This window comes from Neopelma chrysocephalum, unplaced genomic scaffold, assembly GCF_003984885.1.
Source record: "Neopelma chrysocephalum unplaced genomic scaffold, ASM398488v2 Primary Assembly neopelma1_196, whole genome shotgun sequence".
Lineage (NCBI taxonomy): Eukaryota > Metazoa > Chordata > Aves > Passeriformes > Pipridae > Neopelma > Neopelma chrysocephalum.
In genome coordinates this window covers 642,728-666,813 of record NW_020897858.1, presented here as the reverse complement: position 1 = coordinate 666,813, position 24,086 = coordinate 642,728, and the positions used below count along the sequence as shown (strand labels likewise).

The following is a 24,086-nucleotide window of genomic DNA, read 5'->3' as shown; positions in this document are numbered from 1 at the left end:
AAAACTGCTGAGAAAGGGCGAAGCTACAGAAAATCTGCAGTTTCTTGTAGCCTTCCCCACACCTTCCTTAAGCAGCCAGGCAGCCCTCCAGCAGGTGAGGATCTCTGTAGTGGTGGTGTGGAGTGCAGACAGAGTTATCCTGCTTTTTGGAAGCTCCAGGGAAGGGAGAAGGACACTTGTGTGTTGGTGTAATTCCTTGATTTATTCAGGTGACATAATTCCACCCAGAGCAGAGGGAAAGCTTTGTGTACAGCCAGGCATGGGAGAGATGGGGGGGCTTTAAACTCCCACTGGAAAGTCACTTTGTGACCCTCTGAGCAGAAAAATACCTGCTCATGTTCATTCCCTGGCCTTCCATGTGCAGCAGGGCAGGGAATGTAGGGAAAGAAGGTGGTGCAGGGAGGCTGGGATCAATGTGTTGACAGTAACAACCACCTTTTCTATCTGTATTTGCACAGCTGTGTGTGTGTATGTGTGCAGGCTCTCACACACAATTCTCCTCTTAATATTATTCATCCTTATTACGTATCATTATTCTTTATTATGATTTATATGCCATGCCACGGCTTTATTATGATTTATACCTCTGTCCCCAAAAGAGCTTATGGAAGGCATCACATAGCAAAAAGACAGCATCCCTGTACAGGGGAAGAAATGTGGCTTTCTCCCGAAGCAGCAGCTCTAATTTGTCTTCTCAGCTATAAAGAACCTCATTCCTGGGTTTCCACAAAAAGGATTTGGGTTTTTTTGGTACCAAGTCTACAAGTCAAGCTTTTATCCAAACTCATGGTCCCCAATTCCTTTGCTGCTGAGTGTGAATAATGGGCAGTAGTGTCTATAGTAGTTCCTTGTTATTGTCCCTCCCTTCTCCTGCTTATTCTTCGAGATCTTGATTTTCCTCTTGCCTATTAAAAGAGCTTCATTTAATGATTGCCCTTGAAGCAGGCTGATCTTTGTTCTGTTTGGGGAGGAACTTCCTGGGCTGCTTTTCAGCAACAGCTTCACTCAGTGCTGCTCAGTCACAACTGAGGGGCATTTCCACAGCTCAAAACATCATAAGAGGCACCATTAAATTTGGGTACATTTGTGTAACTAGCAATGATCAAGTGAATAATGCTTTCTAAGTTGCCAGTAATGTTTCAGTGTTTACCTGAAGGAACCTTAGCCTATAAGAGACTAGGTTTTGAGCAAAAAGATGCCGTTTTGTTGGTTGTGTTACTTTGTTGAAAGACCTAAAGAAACAAAGTGTCCATGTCTCCAGAACCCTGGAAATTTTCTCCTCTCTCTGGTAACAGGGTAACTCAGCTCCCCAAGCCAGAAAACTGGAAGAAGGAACCTGCTCTGCAGGCTAAGTTTAGAATCTTCAAAGAAATGTAAAGGAGAATGGAGTTATCTCAGGACTAAGTATCTGGGGAGCCACAGCAGGTGACAGAGAGAATAGAGGGGAGATGCAAGACCATAGGAATAAGAATCCTGTGGCCTTTCCTTAAGAAAACATTGCTGTTTCCTTTGAGGTGACTGAGGTGATGATAATGAGGACTGTGATTGTCCTTGTTGCGCCCCTTGTTTGCTTTCTCTGTTGATCCCTGTCCACTCTGGGGTCTCGTGTGGAGGCTCAGCCCCTCAAAAATCCCATCCCCTGCCACGGCCCCACTCCCCACGACCTCCTGCTCTCTTGCCCCTCACTCGGTACTGTGCTTCTAGGACTTCTCCCTGAATGCACGTGGGAGGTGGCAAAGCTCTCAGCGAACAGGGATTTCCCGGAGCTGATGTCGTTCATGACAAGGAGGGTCAGATTTGGTGTGTTACGGGAAACCCATGACAACCCTAAGAACAACAATGCCCCACCCTCCCACTCCCTTACTGGTTTAGATGATGGTGGTGGAGACAGCCAGGGATCATCTCTGTTGGGGAAACGGGTCTGAGGCAGAGTCAGGAAAAACTTGTGAGAACCATTCTGGGGTTGGGAGTACAGCAGTGAGGGGTGTGAAGTGTGGGTTGATGACATGGCAGCTCCCTTTTTTTTTTTTAAATTGTAACATGGCAAAAATCATCTCTGCTGGGTGTTCAGCTCTGTGTGCAGCACGGTGTGGCTTGTGGAGCCCCTGAGATGGAACAGGGCCAGCGAGGAGCAAAGTTAACCAAAACCTTCAAATACATCCACCTCCCCTGTGGCAGAGCAAAGGAAACAAACTCTGGGCTTAGGTTTCTGTGCTGAGCTTGGGTTTTTTGATCTGGCATCCAGGCTTGGATGCCAGAAGTTTCTAAAGCTGGCCTGGAGTGACTCTGATCCTATTTGAAACATTGGCAAAGCTCACGTGGAATTCAGTAATGCAAAAAAAGAGCGGAGTCTTGGAGTGCATCAGCAGCTGTTTGGGACAGGGACTGTCTCTTGTCCTTTGTGCAGTGCCTCGTACAATCTGGTCCTGGGTCTGGGGTGGAACAGCAGTGAAAAGGATTAATAATGTTCTGTGAGTTGATCTGGGCTTAGGCAAGCACACACGTGTGCCCCACGTCTGTGTGTGCATGAGTAAGTGTCAGAATCGGGGAGCAGCAAATATTTAATCACAATAAATAGACGCACTGTCTTCCCTTTTCCCGAGGAGCTGGTCAAGCATCCAGCTATTTTATTTATTTATTAAATATCACGGGAGATAGTTGAGCAGCAGGGGAGCGCTGCTCTGTCTCCCAAATGGTGATTGCCATCAGGCTGGAGAAATCAGTCATTTCTGGCAAGAAAAAAAACCTGTTTGGTGGGTTAATGATGCAGGGTAAATACTGACAGTGGCCAGTGGTCTGAGCACACGAGACATGACCTGAGGGAATCATAGATTCTGGGGGGGCTGTTGCTGCTGCTCCTCTGTAATGTGATTGCTGCTTTGTAATGGCTTCAACTTCTTCTCCTTTCCCCCCTTTATCATTATTGACCAAGGAGCACCAGTAAGGCTAGAGAATAAATAGTTCCCTGATGGTTAACAACAGGCTCTCCACCAATTGGAATTCAAGCTGTGCTCCCTGTTATATTCTTTATAATCACACTTTATTGCATAGAGCGGAAAATAAAGCATCTATCTCTCCATTCCACCCCCCCAAAACTCCCCTCCCCACTTTTCCTCCTCGCTACCCCTGGGAAATTGGGTGCTGCCTTCTCCTGGAGCAGGTGAGAGGAGGCTGAATATGCACCAGCGGGACGGGGTGTCCCTGCAGACGGGGAGCTCACCGGGAAACTCATTCCCAAGGGTGCAGGAACAAAACACCCCGTGTCGATGTGCGGGACGGGTCCCGCCCGCACCGCGGCCTCGGGGTGGGGGCAGCGACATCCCCCCCATCCCGGGATAGGAGCAGCGAAATCCCCCTCCATCCCGGGGTAGGAGCAGGGACATCCCTCCATCCCGGGGTGGGGGCAGCGACATCCCCCCATCCCAGGGTAGGAGCAGAGACATCCCCCCATCCCGGGATAGAAGCAGCGAAATCCCCCCCATTCCTGGATAGGAGCAGAGACATCCCCCCCTCCCGGGGTGGGGGCAGCGACATCGCCCCCATCCCGGGATAGAAACAGAGACATCCCCCCACCCCGGGCCGAGCTCGGGATGCTCAGCGTGTGTGTGCGGTGCCGGGGGCCGCCGGGCTCCCCCCGCCCTGCCCTGTCCTGCCCTCCATCCCCTCCGCCAGCCCCGCCCGGCCCCGGGGCCGCCCCCGCTGCCGCCGCCACCCCCGGCGGCGCGGCTAGGACGGGACGGGACGGGGCGGGCGGCGGGGCCCGCCTGGCTCCTGCCGCCCCCCGCCTGGGGCCGGCCCGGGGCTGGCTCCAAGGCTCCCGGGGGCGGGAGGTGATGATTTTCCAGTGGGTATTTGTCTCAGGTCAGAGTCTGCGCCGCCCGCCGGGCTCCGCGCCGCGCTCCCCGGGTTATTTATTACCTCTCCATCCCCGGCGGCAGCGCTGCGGCTCCGGGGCTGCTGCCAGCAACCCGCGGCGGCGGCGGCGGAGGGGGACCCGACCGGGGGGGTTCCCGAGCAGCGACGGGCCGGCCGGCAGCGCTGCTGCTCGCCGGGATGTGCCTCATCCCTGTGCCTTGTCCCTGCGCTCAGCACCGGCCCGCTGTCCTCCCACTGCCCGGCTCTGGGAGCACTCGCTGCTTGGTGAGGGCAGGCTTTTCGGCACGGAGAGGCTTCTCTGAAGGCTGGAAGAAGGGTGATGTTAAAAACCACTCTGGATCTGAGTTAGAGGAAAGGGAATCTGATGTATTTCTAATCGGAATTTGGTTTGGCGGAGCTGGAAAGCAGCCGGTGGGACAGAGCATCCCAGACAGTGGGCACCACTTAGCTGAAACTCCTGGTCCGCTAAACGTGCTCGTCCCTTCCTTACTGATGAGCTCGGGGAAAATTTGGCTTTGCAGACTCCTCGTGCCTTCCCAGGGCTGGCAGAGCCTGCACTCCATGAGCACTGCAGCCTCTCAGGCTCTGTGGCTCGGCAGAGCTGCTCCGGAAGGTGGATTGCAAAAGGATGGGGCTGTAGCTCCCCTCGTCTCTAGGTCACACCTGCAGTGTATGACAGGAGTGAGACTTTGCCTGGGACAGTTTTTGGAGAGCTCTGGTGGGTGTCTGCTTGCCTGCATGAGCTCTAGAGCAGTGCACAGCCTGGGCTGGGCAGAGGGTCAGAGCTGTGGCATCCTGCCAACCACACTGCTTCTGATGCAGGATTACTCCAAATCCACAGGCCAACGCTGTTACAAGATTTACATTTATTATATTTTTTTGTTGAGTCACTGTATGTAAAGTTGGATTTTTTCAGATAAAATTGAATGCAGTCCCTGGGCTGACCTTATCTGCTGTGACCGGCTGTGTTGTGTTCCTAGGATACCTTTAATCTGAGGATTTCCCAGTGCTTTCCAGGCCTTCATTAACATTTTGCCCTTATTTCAGCCTGCTTGTTTCCTTGCATGCAGATTTCTGATGTGCCCAATCAGTTTGTTTCCTTTGCCAGTAGCTGGTGTCACCAGGGGTCCCCCCATGGATTTTGTCCCTGGGATTGTGATGCTGTGACCGCTCTGCACGTTGGGACAGGAACACCAAGGCAATCAGGGAAAGGCCTGATTAGCTGGTTGACTTGTCAGAAGGAAGTGCCCTGATTTGTGGGGAATTGCCATGGCATGTGGGGAAAATGGCCTTGCTCCTGTTCCTGATGGGGATTCCAGGCTCAGCTTTCCCTTCTACACCTCCTGGGCTGGTCTGTCCCTTGGATGGAGGAGAGTTGCTGCCTGCTGTTCTTCCTGGGAAGAACAGGCACTCAAACCCAATGCATTGATACAACTCCAGGCTCCCCACAAGTGACAGGCAGGCAACCCATGTTTCTTCTGCAAGGGCAAACAACTCATAATTCAGTCTTGTTCCTGACAGATTGTTAAGGTGCCTTTCAGACTTAAACCTTCTGTGCTGCTGGCAGGGTACATTAGCCAGGTCAAAAAAACTAGCAAGCCAAAGTTCTTGTCACAGTTAATTACACCTCTCTCATCCTGGTCAGAACTCCTTGGGCACAGGGAAAAAACAGAAGGAAAGTAAATATTAGTTATTATTTAGTATTTCTCTCTTAGTGTCCCCCTTCTTGTCTGCATGTCTGGGATCCCCAGAGCTCCTGAACTCTTTTTTTCTCTCCTCCTCATGCCCACTTCCAACCAGTCCCAAAAGGCTAAAGGACCACTAAAATCTTCTAGGATATGCCAGGGCAACTCCTGGTACAGGCAGTGAAGAGAGACACACGTGGAGGGGAACTCAGTGCTCTGGAGGCAAAGGGGACTCCCCACACGCAGGAGGGGAGCCAGGGAAAATGCTAATGAGGGAGAGGTGCTTGGGAGCACTCTGAGCTGCTAATTATCCCACGCTCCAGCTTGTTCTCATGAGAGCTGGGAAAGTCTCTCTTTGATCCTCCTGCATTTCATCTTATAATTGGATGGGGGTTCCAGATGTTGCTGCTGAGCATTTTAGGGAGCTGATGGAAGGATGTGTCTTGAATCAAAGGCCTTGGACAATCCCATTCACCTTCCTGTCCCTGTTGAGTTATTGCCAAGATTTATTTGTCTTGTCTCCTGGATGGCCTGTTCTTTACCATAGACATCCTTAAGGTCTCCTCTCTTTGCTCAAGTTTCATGGAGATCGGAGATGAACATTTATTTCCTCCTGCTCTGAAGAGGTTTGAATTGGATTATGTTTGTGCCTCATTGCTGCAGTTCTGTATGACTATTCCAATAAACAGATTTACTGATTTGGTAGCATTTAGTGGTAGCTGCTACAGCAGCAAATCTGAAGCTCCAAGAACATCAATGCAAAGGGAACTTTGAATTTCTCACTGCAAATATGCATGTTGAAAGCCTGATTCTGGAGGGTTGATCTTTCCATCAACAGTACATCCAACCTAAGCAAGACAACTTGGGATGTAAAGATGTAATTTTGGCAATAAGTTGCTTATTAACAGGCCAAGATCAAGGTATGAGCAGAAATCAGCTGGGGAGGATTTTTCCTGTATCTTCCATGAGGAAAAAATCAAATCCTGAAACACCTGGTCTTGCAGAAGCTCTGGTTACAAATTCTTACTGCACTGCAGGTTTTCTTAGGATTTCCAGAAGAATTTCTCCAATGGCACAGTACCAGCAGAATGGGGAATGATAGGGACTGAGAAAGGAGGTCTGTTTGCTTGGAAAAAGTTGCAAAAGTGTCAGTGTAGTTACAGTACTGCAGGTCTAACAGTGTGTTCTCTACTATTATGGTAAAGTTCTCAGTGCAGACAAGCCCTGCTCCTATAAAAGTCCCAGGGATGTCATGGAATTGGGCACTGGTGTTTTCCAAAGCCAGCTATAATCTGAAATGAGATAACAGCATCCATAGTGACCCGGATAGATGGGATGTGCCAGTTACTCCCTCTAACAACTTCTTGAGGATCTCCCTAGGAATTAAAACACCCAGTCACACTCTTATCCTGAAGGCTGATAGCTCCAGATGGAAGGAAAAGCTGCGTGAGCACTGTAGGGAGCTGTGTCCCCTTTGCTGATGGAGAGGAGACTGGGACCCGCCACCCCTGGTCCTCATGAGGTAGAACAAGAGCACAGAAGTGGAGAGACTTTGCCCTCTGTAAAATATTGTGTTTCCCCCTGAGAGAAAAGGTTTAAATGCACAGCAGGATCCTCAGCAAGGGGCTGATGTCTCTGGAAGTGCTGATATGCCCAGGACAACCCTCAGCCCGGAGCCAACGCTCTGGAATTCCAGTTCAGGAGGCGACTGGTGGGACCTCAAACTGGTTCCCACTGCAAGGTCTGTGAATGCACTGCAGGCACCACACTCCTTGAGTCCCTGGACATGAGCTCTGCTCCACAAAGAGTATGACAGGACGCAAATATTGAGGAATGTCAAATATGTATGGCTGAAAGTTAAGCGGGCACCTTGCTGTGCTAATCCCCAGAACCAAGGACAGATTCTCTGTTGCTTTTGGAGCTGAAATTTGGGGCTGGTTTTATGGGGTTTTTTTTTGGAGGAAGGGAGGAGAAACAATGGGAGGCTCAGCCCAGAATAATATGGATATAACATCCCTAAACAAGTCCATTTACCTGGGTCTGCACTGCTTCTCAAAGTTGACACTAGTAGGGTCACATTAACTTTATAAAGAGGGAAACAAATGGCTTAATTTGCATCATTGTATTTCAAGAAGGAGACTAGAAATCTGATTAAAATTAGATATAAAATTGCATAGGTGTATATAGCCAATGTGTGCACGTGTGTTTCTGTGTACAAACAGATCAATTCTAGCAAACACAACATGTTCATGGTAGTTTATCCAGACTGGGACTTGTTTTCCATATTCACTCTGCAAGAACTGATACAATCTTTGGAGTTATAACAAAAATACTGAATACACTGGAACAATGAGCATCATTCTTGCAGTCAAATACAGCAAATTCCCTGGTGAGTTATGCTGGGTTTGCTCTCTCGGGTGTCAGTAGGAGAGAGGGGGAGAATCCTGTACTCAATAATTCATGGATCCATAAAGGTTTTTTTTAAGCAAGCAATAATTCTTTGGAAATTAAGGCTAATTAAAAGCAATACCATCCTTATAAATGCGTTCAGCTACTTTGTTAGGACAATTTGATATTTGTTTCCTACGCTGTTCCCATGAGCATCCTAATCAGTGTTTTGCTGTAATTGTGATTAGAGACCATACCACAGAGACAGACTCCTTAAAAACTGGGTTGTGACAGACTTGAGGGTCTTCTGGATATTTACAATGGATTAGGCTTTTTCATTTTAGGGTCAGTGCAGCTTTAACCTCTACACAGTGGTTTCTGGCTAATGCCAGCACTGCTCCTGGGTGCAAAGCACGTGTGAGAAATGCCTGCATGCTTGATGGACTTAAAAGGAAGACAGGAACTCGAAAAAAACCTCTTTCCTCCACTCCTCATCCTCAGTAATTGGCCCCAACTTCCTCCCCAAGTCTTTCCTGGTTAGTCAGAATTGAAATGTGTGCTGGAACCCAGGTTTTTTGCCCCCTTCAGCTATTGGCACATCTGTTGGTGTGCTGGGGCTGAGCTGGGAGTTCCATATGGCTGCAATGTTAGAGCTGAGACTGCTCCCATGGAGCCAAACGCTCCAGCAGCGTGTCCCTTACCCATTGCTATGCACAGAACCTCAGAGGGATATTTTAGTTCTTCCTGTCTTTCTCGGGGGCACAAACCGAAGAAAAAAATAGCTCTGTTGTTTACCCAGCTCCTGTTTTCTGAGGGCACATCTCTGTGTGTGTGACAGTGGGTGACCCTCAGTGCCAGGCTGTCACCACTGCTGTGTCACTTGCTACAGGGCTGGAGCTGTTCCCATCGTTTCATCCCCAGCTATGGATGACTCTGGCTACACACAACACACAAAAGGAGCAGTACAATGTTCAAAATGCCTTTTTGTCCTTTCCTCTTGCTGCAAGACTTAAAACTTTGGGACAGTGTGCAGAGTTTTCCAAGTGTGTGCTGGCAACTCATCCATGTGCATCCATGTGTGCCTTTGAGTGTGAACAGGGAGTGAAAAGAGCTTGTGTCATGTCTGGATGCAAAGTAGTTTTGGCAAGGAAGATGTGTAACAAACAAAATCCTTCTCTCCTGCTGTGAACAAAATAGTTATTTGTAAGTATTTGTCAAAGAGTTTAGATGAACAATTTTAGGCATCAGGCATTAAAATTACTTGTAAACTGCTTGCTCTGACATTTCTGCCTTTGCCACTTGTGGTGTGTTATGGCTCACAATTACCTGGTTTTGCTCAGTGATTGAGTTATTGAACTCGAGAAAAGCAGAGCTCTGGAAATCTATAGTATGAGATGAAATGACTGAGGAGCACCTGAGGAGTTGTGCTTCCCAGCTCTGCTTTGCAGAGATGTTTGCTCTGGTTTGTGAGCGAAGGACGTGAGTTTGAAGTCAGCGGGTGAATTGCTGCAGTCACACAGTGAAGCAAAATAAATAGGCAGAAGCAGAAGTCAGAATGCCTGAGTCCACATGTAGAAAAGTTCAAGTCTGGAAGCCTGACAAACAAATAAAACTCGGTGGTAAATAGTTGCAGCAGCAGCTTCTCTGCCCACAAGCACACTGTGATGGCTGTGAAGGAGCAGAAAAGTTGCTCTTCTCCAAGAAACTCAAATCACCATAAGATTCAAATGTGTAAACGACTTATTTACACTTTTTTTTTTTAAATTCCCTTTGTTTTGTTTTTGTTGTCCCTTTCTTACGCCTTATCTAAGTTTCTGTTTGATTAAAGCCCTCTGTTGCAGTGTAGTCATGGCAACAAGTTTACATGAACAAGGGAGCTGCTTTTATAGGAATGCAGGATTTAGAAGAAAACTAAACCAAACCCAAACAAGATCAGCCTTCATGTGGTCCTGACCCAGCAGTTACTCAGAATGATGGAGGCACGAGTGAGGAGTACAAAGCTCTCCATGTGCATTTGTCTCTGTGAGTTCACTGGAAACTCTGCTCATGCCTGTGACCATAGGGATGTCCTTGGGTGTGTTTTATTCAAACATGATGTATGTGTAAAAGGGACCAATGTCACAGTTGGGGTCACAGTGATGCTGAAGTTGTGACTGCCTTCCTGCACTGGCATTGACCATGAAACCACTGCAGCACAAATTTCAGGGAGAGTCCCAGCAGAAACACAGGTCCATGTTGGTGGAGCTCCTGTGGGATGTCTCCTCAGAGTAGCAGTGTGAATTTAGTGAGATTTAGCTGTGGCAGGTGGACACTTGCTGCAGTTGTACCTGAAAGTGCATTACAGACACAGCTCTGAGCAGGGCCTGTCTGTACAGAAAGCTTCTCGTTGCTGTAACAATAATTGTTCAGAAAAATTCCTGGAGGAATTTGCACAGCTTCCTAGTGGGGTGCAGTTATGCCAGTGGAGAGGTGTTGTATGCTAATCCCATCATTACCAGGGCACTGACTACACTAGGCCAGTTTCTAGAAAACAGGAGAATTATAACAACACAAAACCTCTCTGCAGAGATACCCAATGCTTTAAAGACTTTAGAATATGCTGGCTCTAATTAAGGTGTTTGGAAGCTGCAAGTGTGCACTTCAGCACCTCCTAAATTGGTCAAGGCAGGTTCTACCTAGTCTTTAATTTGACTTTCCTAGCACGTATTAAAAGCAGTCACACCTTGACTGCACCAGACTCTTGGGACACATCACTTCCAGAGAATTAGTTAGTGAGGTTCATCTGTCTCACCTAAAAAAGGGGCTCTGTGCACACATGTTTGTGTGAACCTGTGAGTTAAGGGATTATTTTTTGATGTGAGGAGGGCACACCTGATGTTATCTGCTTTTCAGTGGTCACTAATTTTCCGTTGTCATAACCCAGCAATACACACATATTCTTGGATAGTCAGTTTTTCAGTGTTCCCTTTTGTTACTATGATTGGAGGAGGAAAGGCAGGCAGGAAGTTGGGGAAGTGGAGTTAGGAAGGAGTGCTGGGACAAAGCCAAGCTTTAGATGAATACAATCTGACCATCATTTCAGCATCTTTTGACACAGGGGAGTTTTTCTTAGCAGTGGAGCAGAGTAGCACAAAGGCTTTGGGAAAAAGGAGAGTCTGGTGGATGATTTCTTCTGCATTACAACTCTGATATCTCAAGTATTTCACAATGGTTACGAATTAGCAATAAATAACCTCCGAGGAGGGAGGAAAGGGGGAGAAAGATGCATTTTTAATTGCAGTATGCACAAAGAAGTGTAGTTAATGCAGAGAGGAGGACATGGGAGCTGCCCAGTGACTGGAGCTGCAAAGAAGGCAGCTCTTGCTTTAAAGGGTCAGAGAGCAGTTACTGTAACAGCAGCTTTGATACTTAAGGCTTATTCCACTGGTGATTTCTGTAAATGATTTTTTTTTTACATCATAGAGGCATCACTTGAGTGTAACTAAACTTGTTTTCCAAAACCTTTGCAGAGAAGGGCAATCCTCGTGCTGTATTACAGGGGACTAGACACTGAAGAGTGAAGTCAGTAAAAAACTGCCATTGGTTTTAGTGGAAATAGGTTTGTGCCCTTTTAATTTAAGCTGCTTCTTGTGGACTGTGTGTGTGTGTAGCAGCGTGCAGAGGTCTCTGAGCCACGGGCCAGGTGATTGTTTGACAGCAGAGCATAACCCCTGCACCAGCTGGGAGAGAGAACAGTGTGTTCCCTGCACGGGAAGTTATTCATTATTTAGGAGAACGGAGCAGCTAGTTTAGAATTGGAGCCCTTGCTTCCAAAATAAAACTTTCTCCCCAACAGACGTTTAATTCCTTCATTTCTCTGAGTTCTGATCTGCTTAGACTGGTCACAAAGCTGTACAGGGCACTGGTAAGGAAGGTGATTTGGAAGAGGCATTTTGTGAATAGAGTTTGATAAGAAGAGAGTTTCTTAAGCCACCACTGACTGTCCCAGGCCATCCTCCTGGAAGCAGACAGAACGCCTGCATCAGACAGAGGTGCATGCAGTTTACAGCTCTGGTTTGTGTGTAAGCCCATACTACCCTGACACTGCTTTCTAGAAAAGCTGAAAAAACCTCAGTTCCAATAAAAGGCAGTGTTCTGAATCAGTGGGATTAACAAGGGTACAGCCCAGCAGTTCCTGAGACAGTGGGGTTTTTTTTCAGAAGCAAAGCCCTTTCCAGTGTCCTCCTTCCCAACCCTCCTCCCCTGAACACCCACCTGTGCCCTCCCTGCTGTTGCTCTTGCTGCTGGGCTGTCAAAACCTCTCTCCTAATGAAGCAGTCTGGCCTGAGGCTGCTATTACCTCAATCCCAGTCCCGCTGAGCGCGACTCCGGCAGCAGGGCTGGTGTTCCCAGGCAGGGAGCACAGAGCTGGGCTGTACCTGGCAAGGAACAGAAGTCAAAAAGCAGTGAATCCTGGCTGTTAGACAGTCCTGATGTCCTCTGAGACTGTGGAAGAGGCTGAGGAAGGCATGAGTGTGGTGGCTCTGTGCTCTCCTCCCCTGTGTTTTGGTAGGTGCAGCAACTTGGTAGGGAGAGGATTGCTGCTTCTCCTCACTGGTGTGATAAGTGTCAGGGAATTCTGTGGAATAGAGAGGGAAGTGGGGAGGGGAGCTGCTGACTTGCAGCCTTAAAAGGCTAAATACACCAACTTCTTTGGGAGGAACAACACGATTCACTGGATACTGGACTCACAGGATACTACACCAGTTGTTGAAAGACCTGGTTTATTTTCTGAAGTGTTTCAGTGTGCAGGACAGAACTTTGCTGGCATAGTCGGTTGTGGACTGTAAGAAACTCATGCTACAGACCTGCTATGACAAGGGCAGCAAGGCCAGTGCTGTAGGTGCAGCTGTGCTGACAGAATGTTGGATCTTCCTTTAGCTTAGTTCAGGCAGGGGCCCAGTGGTGCCAGAGATGGCACGTGTGGCATCTGTGCTGGATTCCTGCAAAGACAGAAGCTCTGGATCAGTTTGTGAACTCAGGCTGGTCATTTCCCAGGGTGTCTCTCTCCTCCCAGCCTCAACCTGTCTTTCCTGTAAAGGGGCAGGGCCTGCATCTGCAATGAGTTTTTAAAACACAGCTCAAAGAACCTTTGATCTCAGTCAGAAACTCAGAGGTTTACTGAAACACATGTAAACAAGTTACATTTAGGAAGTTTTCCCTTCTTTTCTATGTTGAATAGTGGAGGAATACCCAGGATAAGTAATTTGTCAGTGAAACTGGTGATAGAATACAGAAGAAAATCTGTCTCCCTTAAGTGTAAGACCTGTGCTTGAAGCATTATCTCTACTTGGAAAACACTTTACAGCACAGGTAACTCTTTGCAGTTGTTGACACATTTGACCTGAGAGACACAGGCTTTGTTTCAATCCAACACCATGTATTCTCCAGAGGTGGAGAACTAAAGGTTGGAAAATGATCACTATTTACTGTGTTTACTGTGGTGGTGCCTCTGTGAGCAAATTGAGATTCATGCTTTCACTTCGCTGGGTGCCGTGGAAACACACACAACAAAAAGACACCAGTGATTCGTGCCCCCAGACTTGAGAACCTGTTCCAGTCCCTTGGTGTGGAATCTGCAAAGGGTTCCTAGTTCTCTCTCCAACCACATGTGCCTGGATTTGCTCAGTGCTCTCTGATCTGCTCTCCAGTGGTGAATATGTTTACACTAATCCCGAAAGCTCTACTATTGAGAGAGTGGAGCTGAACAACTTGAGACTTCTGCTGTTCTGAACTCAGACGTCCAGACACAGCTCTTGCTCTTTATTACAGGCAGGACTCGTTATTAACTTTAGTGCTGATGGGATCAGTCTGAATCTGCGCCTCTTGAACGCCCCCAAACTTCACGGAGTTCTGCCAGAACACCTGTATGTGAGGAAGGTGTTCCTGCAGGATGAAAGCCAGCCTTGTCCTGCTCTCCTGTGACCACTCCTGGAGGAATCATGGAGACTTGCCTTTGGAGAATGCCGTGGCCAAGCTCTCCCTACACTTGGAGGTGAAGCTGCCATTAGGAGTGGAGGTGAAGAACAGTAACCCTTGTGGCTGTAAAAAAGAAGGAAGGCTTTGAGAAAAAACACCCACTCCCCTTTAACAAGTGAAAAGAAATCTGGCCCACGAAGCCAAGTTACAAAGGAGATGGAGTCAAGGGAAGTCTGGAGTAAATCTCAAGGCTCTGCACAGCCCAGTGCAGTTCTAGGTGTGCCAGGCATGAAAGTTTCTGGGTGTGTAAGAGTGAGCAGTTCTCACCTGAGCTCCCCAGAATCCTCTCACTTCCACAGAGAATATCTGTGTCTCCCAGAGCCTCTTCCAAGCATTTTCCTTGGTTTATTAGGTGATAATAGAAAGTGATTTCCCCCCTGTAATCTTGAGCAATCAGAAGCATTAAGAATAAAAGCCTAAGCCTGAAAGCCTAAATGAGAGGGTTTGATGGCTATGTATATCAGCCTCCTTCACTGCAGCAAGAAGCAAGGATGGATCCCAGAGTTTGTTTCTTGAGAATAAATAGGCAAAAAACAAGGATCATGGTCAAGTAGTGTCAACAAAAAACTGAGGTTTGGGGCTTAGATTCCATTCCCAGATTTGCTGAACCCCAGAGAGGCAGTTTCTCTGCCTTCACTGGTAGGAAAGCAGTAACTGTGTCCCAAAAGTGGTCCATTAGTGGACTTTTGGTACAACGAGAGGGTTACCTGTCAGCTGAGAGCTGGGGAGGCACAGAAAATAACTCAGGTGGTGGTCTTTCTCCTGGTCTGTGAGTGCTTGGAGATGACCTGGGAGATGGTGCTGAAGTGGCAGGGGCAGTTACTGCTCAGGAATGACCCTGCCAGCTCTGCCAGTGGCTGGTTGGCACACAGTAAATCCATTTCCCACTGTCTGGAAGGCAAGTTCAACTTGCCACCACCTCCCCCTGTAAACAGGCAACTCACGAGACACAGCTTGGGACCAAGCTGAGAACTTTTTGTTGTTCTGAGAACTCTGAGACAGAGCTCACACAGAACTCTCACTGTTTTGCCACCTGGTAAGACTTGCAGGCCATATTTCTTGCCCCGCGTTTAAGGGGATAATTTATTTTTATTTCCCTTCTAGGTAGGATTCTTCCTGCCCAGTCGATCCTACTCAGCATCCAAAGGTAGGGAACTCCATCTTGGTGACGTGACAAATCTCTGTAACAACCGCACAACTTAATTTTGGGCCGCGTCGTCCTCTCGGGGCAGCTTCACACGGACCCCGTGCCACGGCATGCGATGGAAAACAAATTTACGCCGTGTCTCCCAAGCCTGGCTCCATCCCTACACGGGAATGAGAAGGATGCAGCCCGCCTTCCCAAGGTACAGCACAACGGGAGGCTGCCAGGGAGAGCGAGCAGCGGGTATTCCTGCACGGGGAGGGCACCCGGGGATGCGGAGGGATGGGCACCATCCGGGAAGGTGTCCGTGTCCCCTCCGGGGCCGGGGGAGCCCCGGGTCCCCCCCGGGCTGGCGGCAGCCGGCGCTGGCCCCGCCGTCCGTCGCTCACCCCCCTCGCTGCCGCCGGCGCGGCGCTTCCAAAGCGCCTCTGCTGTTTAAATGGGCCAAGTTAGAGAAGCGGCGGCGGCGGCGGCGGAGGGAAATCTTGTTTGGTCAGAGTCTCCGAACTGTGCGGTGACTTCTGAGCACAGATCAATACGTGTCTGTCCCGGCTCGGGGCGGGGGAGGGGGGGGCCCGCCCGGCACAGCGCCGGCTTTTTGGGGCTGGGGGCAGCGTTGTGGGGAGCGCAGAGCCGGCGGGGATGTCACCGTAGATGTCTGTGTGTCTGCGCGCGTGTAGAGATCTATCTATCTATATGTATATACAGAGAGATACGGAGCGTAACACCACGTTTCTTAAAATTTCGTGCAGGAGTGGAAATTAAATAACCAACTCGCGGGGGATCATAAAAGGCTTCGGTGGGAGCGGGGCGAGTCCGCACCGCGCAGGTGAAGGTGGGCGGCCCCGGGGAAAGTTCGCCGCCGCCGCCCGGGTGTCTGGAGCCCCGCGGGCAGAGCCGGCACCGGCCGGGGCTCCGTCCTCCCGGCGGGCGCCGGCGGGGCGGGGAGGGGTCGCGGGGCGGCGGCGGGGGCGCAGCGTTTAATTTTAATTATTGCATATAAATAAATAAACCAGGTGTCAGTTTAAAGGAAGCGGCGGGGGAGGGAGGGCGAAAGGGGGGCTCTGGGTGGGCGGCGGGGAACCCTCCAGCCTGGTGAGAAGGTGGGTCGATCTAGGGGAATCAATAAGCTTTTTTTTTTTTTTTTTTTTTTTTTTTAAACCAAAATAATGTCTACGGCAGCAGAGACCTCTCCGAGATGTCAGGTATTAGTCCGGAGGGGCAGATCTGCGAGCCACACAGCAGCTCCCGGGTCTACGGTACATTAGCCTCTCCGTGGGAGAGGGATCCCAGACAGCTCTGCTGGGGAGCCAGCCCAGGAGATTTGTTAGCGGGCTGCTCCGGGGGATACCAGCCACCTCCGGCACCCGAGCGCCAAAGGTGCTTGTGTTGCTGCTGCTGCTGCTGCTGGCGCATTTCATCCAAACTCCAGCCAGAGCGGGGGCAAGTTGAACCGGAGACATTAGAGCCACTGTGCTTTGGAGAGACGAGGGCGCACGGGGAGCGCAGCAGCACCATGCCTGCTATCAAGAAGGAGCGACTTGACAGGGAAGAGATGGCCCTGGCAGCTTTTAACCAGCCCATGGAAACCTTACCTGACTATCTCGCCCCTCTGGCCGCCGCTGCCATTCCGGTGGTCACCCCGCACCCGCCGGCTTACGACCAGATCTTTGCCCACCGCGCGTACCTGGGCTTCCACGAGACCCACCACCCCCACCCGCACCACCCGCACCACCCCCACCACCTCCCCGAGGACCTGATGCTGGAGAGGTTTTCCTCCATCCCGGATTTCCAGCCCTTCTTTGACAACGGAGAGCCTTGCATCGAGGTGGAGTGCGGGGAAAACAAGGCGCTGCTCTACATCAATAAGTTGTGCCAGGGGAGCAAAGGACCCTCTATCCGGTACCGGGGAGAGTGGCTCACCCCCAACGAGTTCCAGTTTGTCAGCGGCAGGGAGACGGCCAAGGACTGGAAGCGCAGCATCAGGCACAAAGGTAAAGGCACCGCTCGGCGTGTGCCGGGGTCCCCGCGCCGCTCCGCTCTTCCTCAGCATCCTCCCTCTCGCCCCCGCGCTCGGGGAGCGGGATCCGAGGGGGAGCTTACCGGCTATTAGCGCCCGCACCGGGAGAGCTGAGCCCTGATCCCCTGCGGCCGTGCCCCCCTCCCCCGCGCACCCCCGGCCCCTCTCCGCCGGATCCCCGCGCCCCGGTACCGGCCAAGTTTTCCGGGGGATTTGGGAATAGTTCCTTTTTGGGGGGGGTGTGGGGGTGCGTGAGGAAGGCTGAGCGTTGATTTTTTGGGGGGGGAGGGTGGGCTCTTCTCTCGCTGGAGAGAAGTTTCATTCCGCGCGGGCGGAGGTTTGAACAGCGGGCGGACCGCGGGCTGCGGGGGCTCTCGGGGGGCTCGGCGCCCCGCGGGGGTGGTCGCCCGCCCCTGCGAGCCCCCGGCGGTGTCGGCGGCGGCGGTGTCGGGCAGAGCCGGCGCCGCGGGGAGCGGCAGCGCAGCCCCGGCCAGGCACCGGCGGGGCGGCGGGCGGGGCGGAGGGGGTGTTCCCCTCGCAGCTGGGTGGTGCGGGACCTCCGCGGCGCCGGCGGCTGCTGACGGGCGCCTGCCCTGCCTCCCTCCCTCCCCTCCCCGCCCGCCCGAGCCGGCGCCGCAGTCCCGGCACCGCGGCGGAGCTGCTGGTGCGGGCGGCAGGTGGAGAGCGGGGCCCCGGCGGAGGAGCGGGGGGCTCCGGGGGGAGCGGCGGGGGCGGGCGGGGAGAGAGCGGAGCCGATGCGGCACGTAATGAGCTCTGAGACCTGGAGGTGTCAGCCCTGGGGGGCTGAGGAGCGATTAGGAGGTGACTGACACCTCGCCTGGGTTATTGATCGCCAGAGCGCCGGGGCATCGCTTCGGGCCGCCGCGCTAATTGCCGGGGCTCCCGTGCGCATCGCTCCCGTTTCTTTTATTACTGGGGCTCCTGCTGCCTTCGGGAAAAGCTCAATTCCTCTGGGGTGAGTCAGGAGGACTGAGGCGCAGTGGACAGAGGAGCAGCGGGGAGGCGCCGCGTGGGCTGCCCCGCTCGCTCGGCCGTGCCCTGGGTGCGTGGGCAGCGCGCAGCCTGCGGGGGCTTGGCCGCGGCTCTGCCGGGCTGCCGGAGCTCCTCCTGCCGCGGCTCTGCCCTGGGTGTGCGGGAGCTCCTCCTGCCGCGGCTCTGCCGGGCTGCGGGAGCGCTGGAACCAAGGACAGGCAGCGGCCGCCGAGGGCTGCGCCGGTGCTTCCTTCCCTCCGCGGGTACCTGCGGGGGAGAAAGTTGGATGGAGCGGCAGGCGGGGGTGGGTGCTGGTAGGCAGGCGAGGGGAGGGGTGTGTATAGGGAAGCAGACGCGTGCAACCCCCCCTCCCTATTCCCCCCCTTTCCCTAAATACTTTCCTTTTATAAACGTGCTGATCCTTTTTCCTCTTCTTCTGCTTTTTCTTCTCTTCTGCATATAGGGAAAAGTTTGAAGACTCTTATGTCCAAAGGAATCTTACAGGTACATCCTCCAATCTGTGATTGCCCTGGGTGTCGAATTTCGTCTCCAGTGGTAAGATTATTGTTAAACTATGTGCTTTAGCTAAGACATCTTCCCTCTCCTCTGCCTCCTTCCCTTGAAAAAAAAAACATCCCTTTGCTTCTGTGATCATGAAACCGTGATCTCTGAGGGTCATCGAGTCTGCCAGAGCCCTGCTTGCACTGTGAGGGTTCCTGCAGTCTAGGGAGACGCGAGCAGGAGAGGAGTTTGGAAGCAGAGCAGATGGGAAGAGCAGTGTTTGACCTAAAGGAAGCAGCACACGGCGTGATTTTTTTTTGGTTTTCAGGGGGAGCTGTCTGTGCGCAAAGACAAATCGTTCAGGAGCCTCTTCCTTATTCCCACCCCTTCATTTTTGTGTATTGTGCAGAGGTGTAAAAATGGCTAAATAAAGCGAAAGGGAATTGTAATTGCACCCACGTGTTAGAACAGCCACAGTTTACAAACCATCAGTGAATTTGGTTAGATGAACTTAATGGGGAACAAGCTCATCTTAAATGCTTACAACTTGAACAACATTCATGTCACAGGTCACAGTTATGGCTTTTAGAGATCTTTTCTTCCCAGCTTTTGAGTTCCTTGTGTATTCTGCTGTCTTGCCTTTATCCTGAGACTTCCAAAATCTCTCATCAACATTTTCCTGGAAAAGATGTTGATGGTATAAATAAAAAGCTACTGAAATCATAGTAAAGTAAGGCTTTAAAACAGTTCATCATGTATAAAAATAACCATAATGTACGATAACATCTAACCGGGAGGGCGAAGCTGTTGGTTTGGTGAACTAAAGCAGATCTTGGTCTGAAAGAACAACACTGCCAGTAGCACTGTGGAAACAGATACAGCTGGAAATTTTCGTACTTTTACCCACTGAAATCAACCTTTTTTTAAATTTCTTTTACTGCTTCTTTGGTGTCAAGTCTCTGTCCACACGCAGTGTTTTTATGGTTTGGCACGACAGATAGAATTGTGAGTTTGTATCGTTCCTGTGTAGTATCTCTGTGCATGCATGGTCATATCCACATTCCCATGGGAAGGGGCTCAGAACAATAATCAGTCACATAAATTAAATGTGAAGGTGTCTTGCCTGTGTGTTGTGCAGCAGCAGCCCGTGCCACTGCCCATCGGGCTCACGGGGACTAGTTCTGCTGCAGCATTGCCGTGGTGTTTTAAACCAGGTGGACTGAAACCTGACTCTTGCGAGTTCCTCTGGGTTGATGGGGCAAGGTGTGCTGGGGTGTCATCAGCTTCCTCCAGCTTGGAGCTTGGCATGTGCTTTGGTTACCAATCGTGCGGATCAGAGCCAACAATCGGCGGACCAAAGGGACGTGCCACAGTTGTGGTGGTGTTGAGAAGTGTCTGGCCAGGTGACACTGTCTGCTGGTCACTTTTTGAGTACCAAGTTGCATTAGTTGGTAGCCCAAAGGCCATACTACGCTTTCCTAGCAGTGACATTTTTAATAGTTGTGCAGGGATCTGTGCATTTCCCGATGGGAAGGCAGCTCTGCGTGGAACAAGTGTCTGGTAGACTTTTAGAACTGAATTTGAGAAGTTCAGATAGAGGAAAAAAGCGGTTGGTGTAGTTTTGGGAAAGGAGAAATAAATCTTTCTGGACTTGCCTCCCATTGCTTCCCCAGCTGGAAGGGGGTTTTGATGTCAGAATTTGCACAGCAAGGCCAAACCCCAGTGAGGACTTTCATCAGAACTCTTTTTTGTCAGTGCTCGCTGCCCTTTCTGTGCTGTAATTAGAACACGTTATCTGACCAAAGGACAGTTCCACATATTGAACCTGAAATATTTTGCTAGTGCCTTGTCGTAGCTATGTGCACTACACATTCCAAACAGTCACACAAGGAGGAGGATTAAAAATCGGGCACAGTTTCTCTTTCCCCATTTAGTGATCACCCAGTCAAGCACCGCTGAGATCAAAGGGCTGATTCTCCTCCAGTCTAGAAATCCTTTATATTTTATAGTGTTGGTCAGTTGAGATTTGCAATGCCTGGTCCTTGTGCTGCTGTGTTATCCCATGGGGGTGTGGAGGTGGGGAGCCGATCCTGCCTGCAGCCGGTTCCACTGATCCGAAATCAGTCCTTGGACAGCGGGAATAGGCCAGGAAAACTCAAGCCCTGCCTTTGGAAGGGGGGCAAGCCCAGCTGCTTGCAGGCGTCTACCCCTCTCCCCGTCTGCTCACCGCAGGCAGCAAAGGGAGCGCTCCAAGGGCTGAGCCCGGCTCTTCCTTTGGGAAAGGTGACATCCAGTGTATCCCAGCCAGGCGGGAATAGCAGGGGCTCTTATCACCGCATCGATGCCTCAGAGGCCCTGCCTGGCTCTCCGTTTAAGGCTGGGAGGAGAGAGGAGCGGTCTGTCCGTAAAGGGAAACCGCGTCGTGCCCCAACCCCGCGCTGGCAGGAGCCGGAGCCGAGCCGGGCACGGCTCCCCCCGAGGGCTGAGCTCCTCCCCCGCTGCGCGGGGTCCCCGCAGGGCAGCCGAGCGCGGTACCCCCCCCGTCCCTCCCCGGGGCTGGCGCCGCGTCCCCCCCGCCCGTGCCCGCGCCCCGGCCGCGGTGCCGGCGGTGCCGGGGGAGCGGCGCCCGCCCCCCGCCGCCCCGGCGCAGCTCGTTTGCTGCCGCAGCTGCAGACAGGGGCCGGCGCCGGGCCCCGCTCCGCCACCGACCGCCGGTTTCCTGCGAGGCTCAGGGGAGAGGGGAGGGGGGGGGATGGAGAGCGGCCGCGTCGCGCCGGCCGCCCTGGCGCCTCCTCCCCTCGGGCCGCGGCCGCCCCCGCGCCGGCATCCATCAATCAGCGGGGGGAAGGCGAGGGGGAGGGAGGGGAGGGAGGGATGCAGGAGGGCCCCGCAGGGTCGCGCCGAGCCGTGGGGGATGCGGGGAGAGCACCCGCGGGAGTGCGGGAGGATGGGGAGGGCATCCCCTGCGCGCTGGGAGGATGGAAGGGCAGAGACGTCCTTGCGGTCACGGAGCGATGGGGGAAGCGGTGTCTGCCCCCCCGGGCTTTGTGCCCTGTCCTTTGGGTCACACAGCGATGGGGGAAGCGGTGTCTGCCCCTGGGCTTTGTGCCTCAGCCTCTGCACAGAGGCTTTTCAGGTCAGAAGGGGAAGAATGGCACAGGTCTGGGTCCCTTCAGTGTTGCAGAGGCACAGGATGCCAAGCATTGTAGAGTAAGTTGTCAGACGAGGAAGGCAGTGTCTGCCCCTCTGCTTTGTGCCCCGGCCTTTGCACAGAAGGTTTTCAGATCTGGAGGGCAGGAATAGCACAGGTTTGGGTCCCTTCAGTTTTGCAGAGGCACGGGATACCAAACATTCACAAAGTTAAGTTGTCAGATGTGAACTGGGGGTCTTCCCTCCAAATTTGTGCTTGTCAGTTCTGGGCAGTTTGTCTTGTTTGGAGCCCTGGATGGATTCCAGTCTATTCTGGTGAAACCCATTCCCCCACAGGGTTCCCTCTGCCCCATCGAAGTTCCCCCTGTGCTCTGAATACCACTCTTGCATTCTCTCCATCTCTGCTTTCAACCCACAGCCAGGGCTGGTCTTTAAAGTGGCAGTGGGCTTTTATAGCCAGAGGGAAGGGGGAACAGCTCTAAAATCTTTATTGCTAAGTGAAAATAACTTGGATTTGTGAAGTCCAGCATTGCATATCCAGGACAGCAGCAGAAAGGCATTCCTTAACATACATTTGATTGTTTCCCCCATCAGACTGTGTGTGACCCTTACTGTCTTTCCATTCTAGTAGTGCTGCCTCTAAAAGTGAGTTAGGACTGACTGGACATTGTCTGCCCCTCATCCTCTTTTCCCATCTGTTCTTGGACAGGGTGTCACTTTGAAAGGTGGCCCACGTTGAAGTTCAAGGTTCAGGTCACAGGTGAATGAGGGAAGGCCGGGTTCCCCAAACCTATTGTGACATGGCCCTATTCAAACATAACAAAAACTACCACAGAGAGATGTTTGGGTTTTGTCCCATCTCCTTCATCGCATGCTGAGACACATGGTGGTTGTGCATAACTCGGTCACTGACAATGGTAATTCATTTGCCTACTGGGGCTCTGTTTTGCTCTTGGTTTGATTTATATGTGATTTATTTGCTGCTTTTTTGCTCTTCGTCATCGTCGTTGTTGTTTTCGTTTGATGCCCCGAGGTTAAGGCGTTAGTCCAAGACTTTGTCAGGGATGGAAAAAGTAACTGTCTGCTTACTTGTAAAACTGAATGCCAGTAAACAGCAAAATCTCTTGTTATTTAGCCCCAAGGTTTCTGAGCGTTCTCCTGTTCCCTGCTTTGGGGTGCAGGGGTGGAAGGCAGCTCTGTGTCACCCCCAGCGAGTGCCTTTGTGTCACTCGTGCTGTTTGGCTCTGGCTGCAGCTCCACTCTCTGCCCTTCCCTAGGGATGCCATCCTGGCTGCTCCACAGGTTTCCTGGAGAGCCAGGAGCTGCACAGGGGCAGAGAAGGGAGATCCTTGGGCTTCTGAGTTGACCCTGTGTGGTGGGATCCAAATTCAGAGACTGACCCAAAAGGGGAATCTCTCATGCTGGACATGAGTCTTTCATGAGAACTTTCCTATGAGAAGAGGACTTTGCCTGCTGGAGAACTGAGTTGGCTGCCTGTGGAGGCAGGATTAATTCTGAAATTTCACTGTTAATGGAACAGATTAGATTTAGGTTCATTTTTGAGCTGCTGTGGGCTTAAGGATTGGAGCTGGAGAACGCTGGGGTTTATGTGAAGGGGACTGTTTTCATAACTTTGCCTTTGTGTCCCGGGGGGCTGCCTTATGAATGTGGAAAAAGCCCCTCTGTAAAGCAGACTTATAAACCTCTTTATCCCCCCAAGGTCTTTGGCACAGTCTGTTGATTTTTATTTGTGGTTTCATGCTGATTTGGCTTGTTGCTTTTAATCCAGCACATTTTAGTTTGGGTTAGTGTTTGTTGGAGGTTTTTGAGTTGGTTGGGCTTTTTTTATTTGTTTGTGGGGTTTTTTTCCTTCTGTTTTGTTTTTTTAATGGACTTGGCTCAGGTGATTTTTAGCGTGTGTGTGCTGCACTGCAGACTTGGGAATTCAACTTGAATACTCAACAAAAGTTTCTTCAAAATCTGTCAGATTTCACCTTTAGGGAGAAACTGGAGATGTGTCATGGTCTTAAATGGAGTGAGAGGCTCACACATCCCATGCAGGGATGGGAAGAGGTGTTGAGCCTCAGCTTGCAGGGATTTGTGATCTGAGGACAGTGGGAAAACATGTGTCAGCTTCTTTCTTTTCACAGGAGAGTCCTTAGAATGAACTGGTTTTGGGTCATAGAGTGCTTCACCAAAAGGGGATTTCCAGGGGAGAACTGGCAGCTTGAATGGAGAATCAGTGTGGCACTGAGAGGTGCTCCTAAATGTGTTCTGCTCTGGAAATTATTCCTCATGGTCCTCAAACTCT

The 24,086-nt window shown here is 51.4% G+C and overlaps 1 protein-coding gene across 13 annotated transcripts in view; it reads left to right on the top strand.

The window, feature by feature from the left end:
• The first annotated feature begins 435 nt into the window (after nt 1–435).
• SAMD11 (sterile alpha motif domain containing 11) overlaps nt 436–24,086 on the top strand; it is a 132,148-nt gene continuing 108,497 nt past the window's right edge. Inside the window, exons 1-4 of one of the 13 annotated variants that reach the window (XM_027702756.1) lie at nt 436–446; nt 15,794–15,946; nt 16,294–17,105; nt 18,588–18,679. In XM_027702756.1, coding sequence (XP_027558557.1) covers nt 16,310–17,105; nt 18,588–18,679 — 888 coding nt within the window. In that variant the 5' untranslated portion in view covers nt 436–446; nt 15,794–15,946; nt 16,294–16,309. Of the gene's footprint in view, nt 447–15,569; nt 15,947–16,293; nt 17,106–17,771; nt 17,809–17,883; nt 18,108–18,308; nt 18,368–18,587; nt 18,680–24,086 lie in introns of those variants that run through there. The other 12 variants (XM_027702752.1, XM_027702755.1, XM_027702759.1 and 9 more) reach the window with 12 other exon arrangements.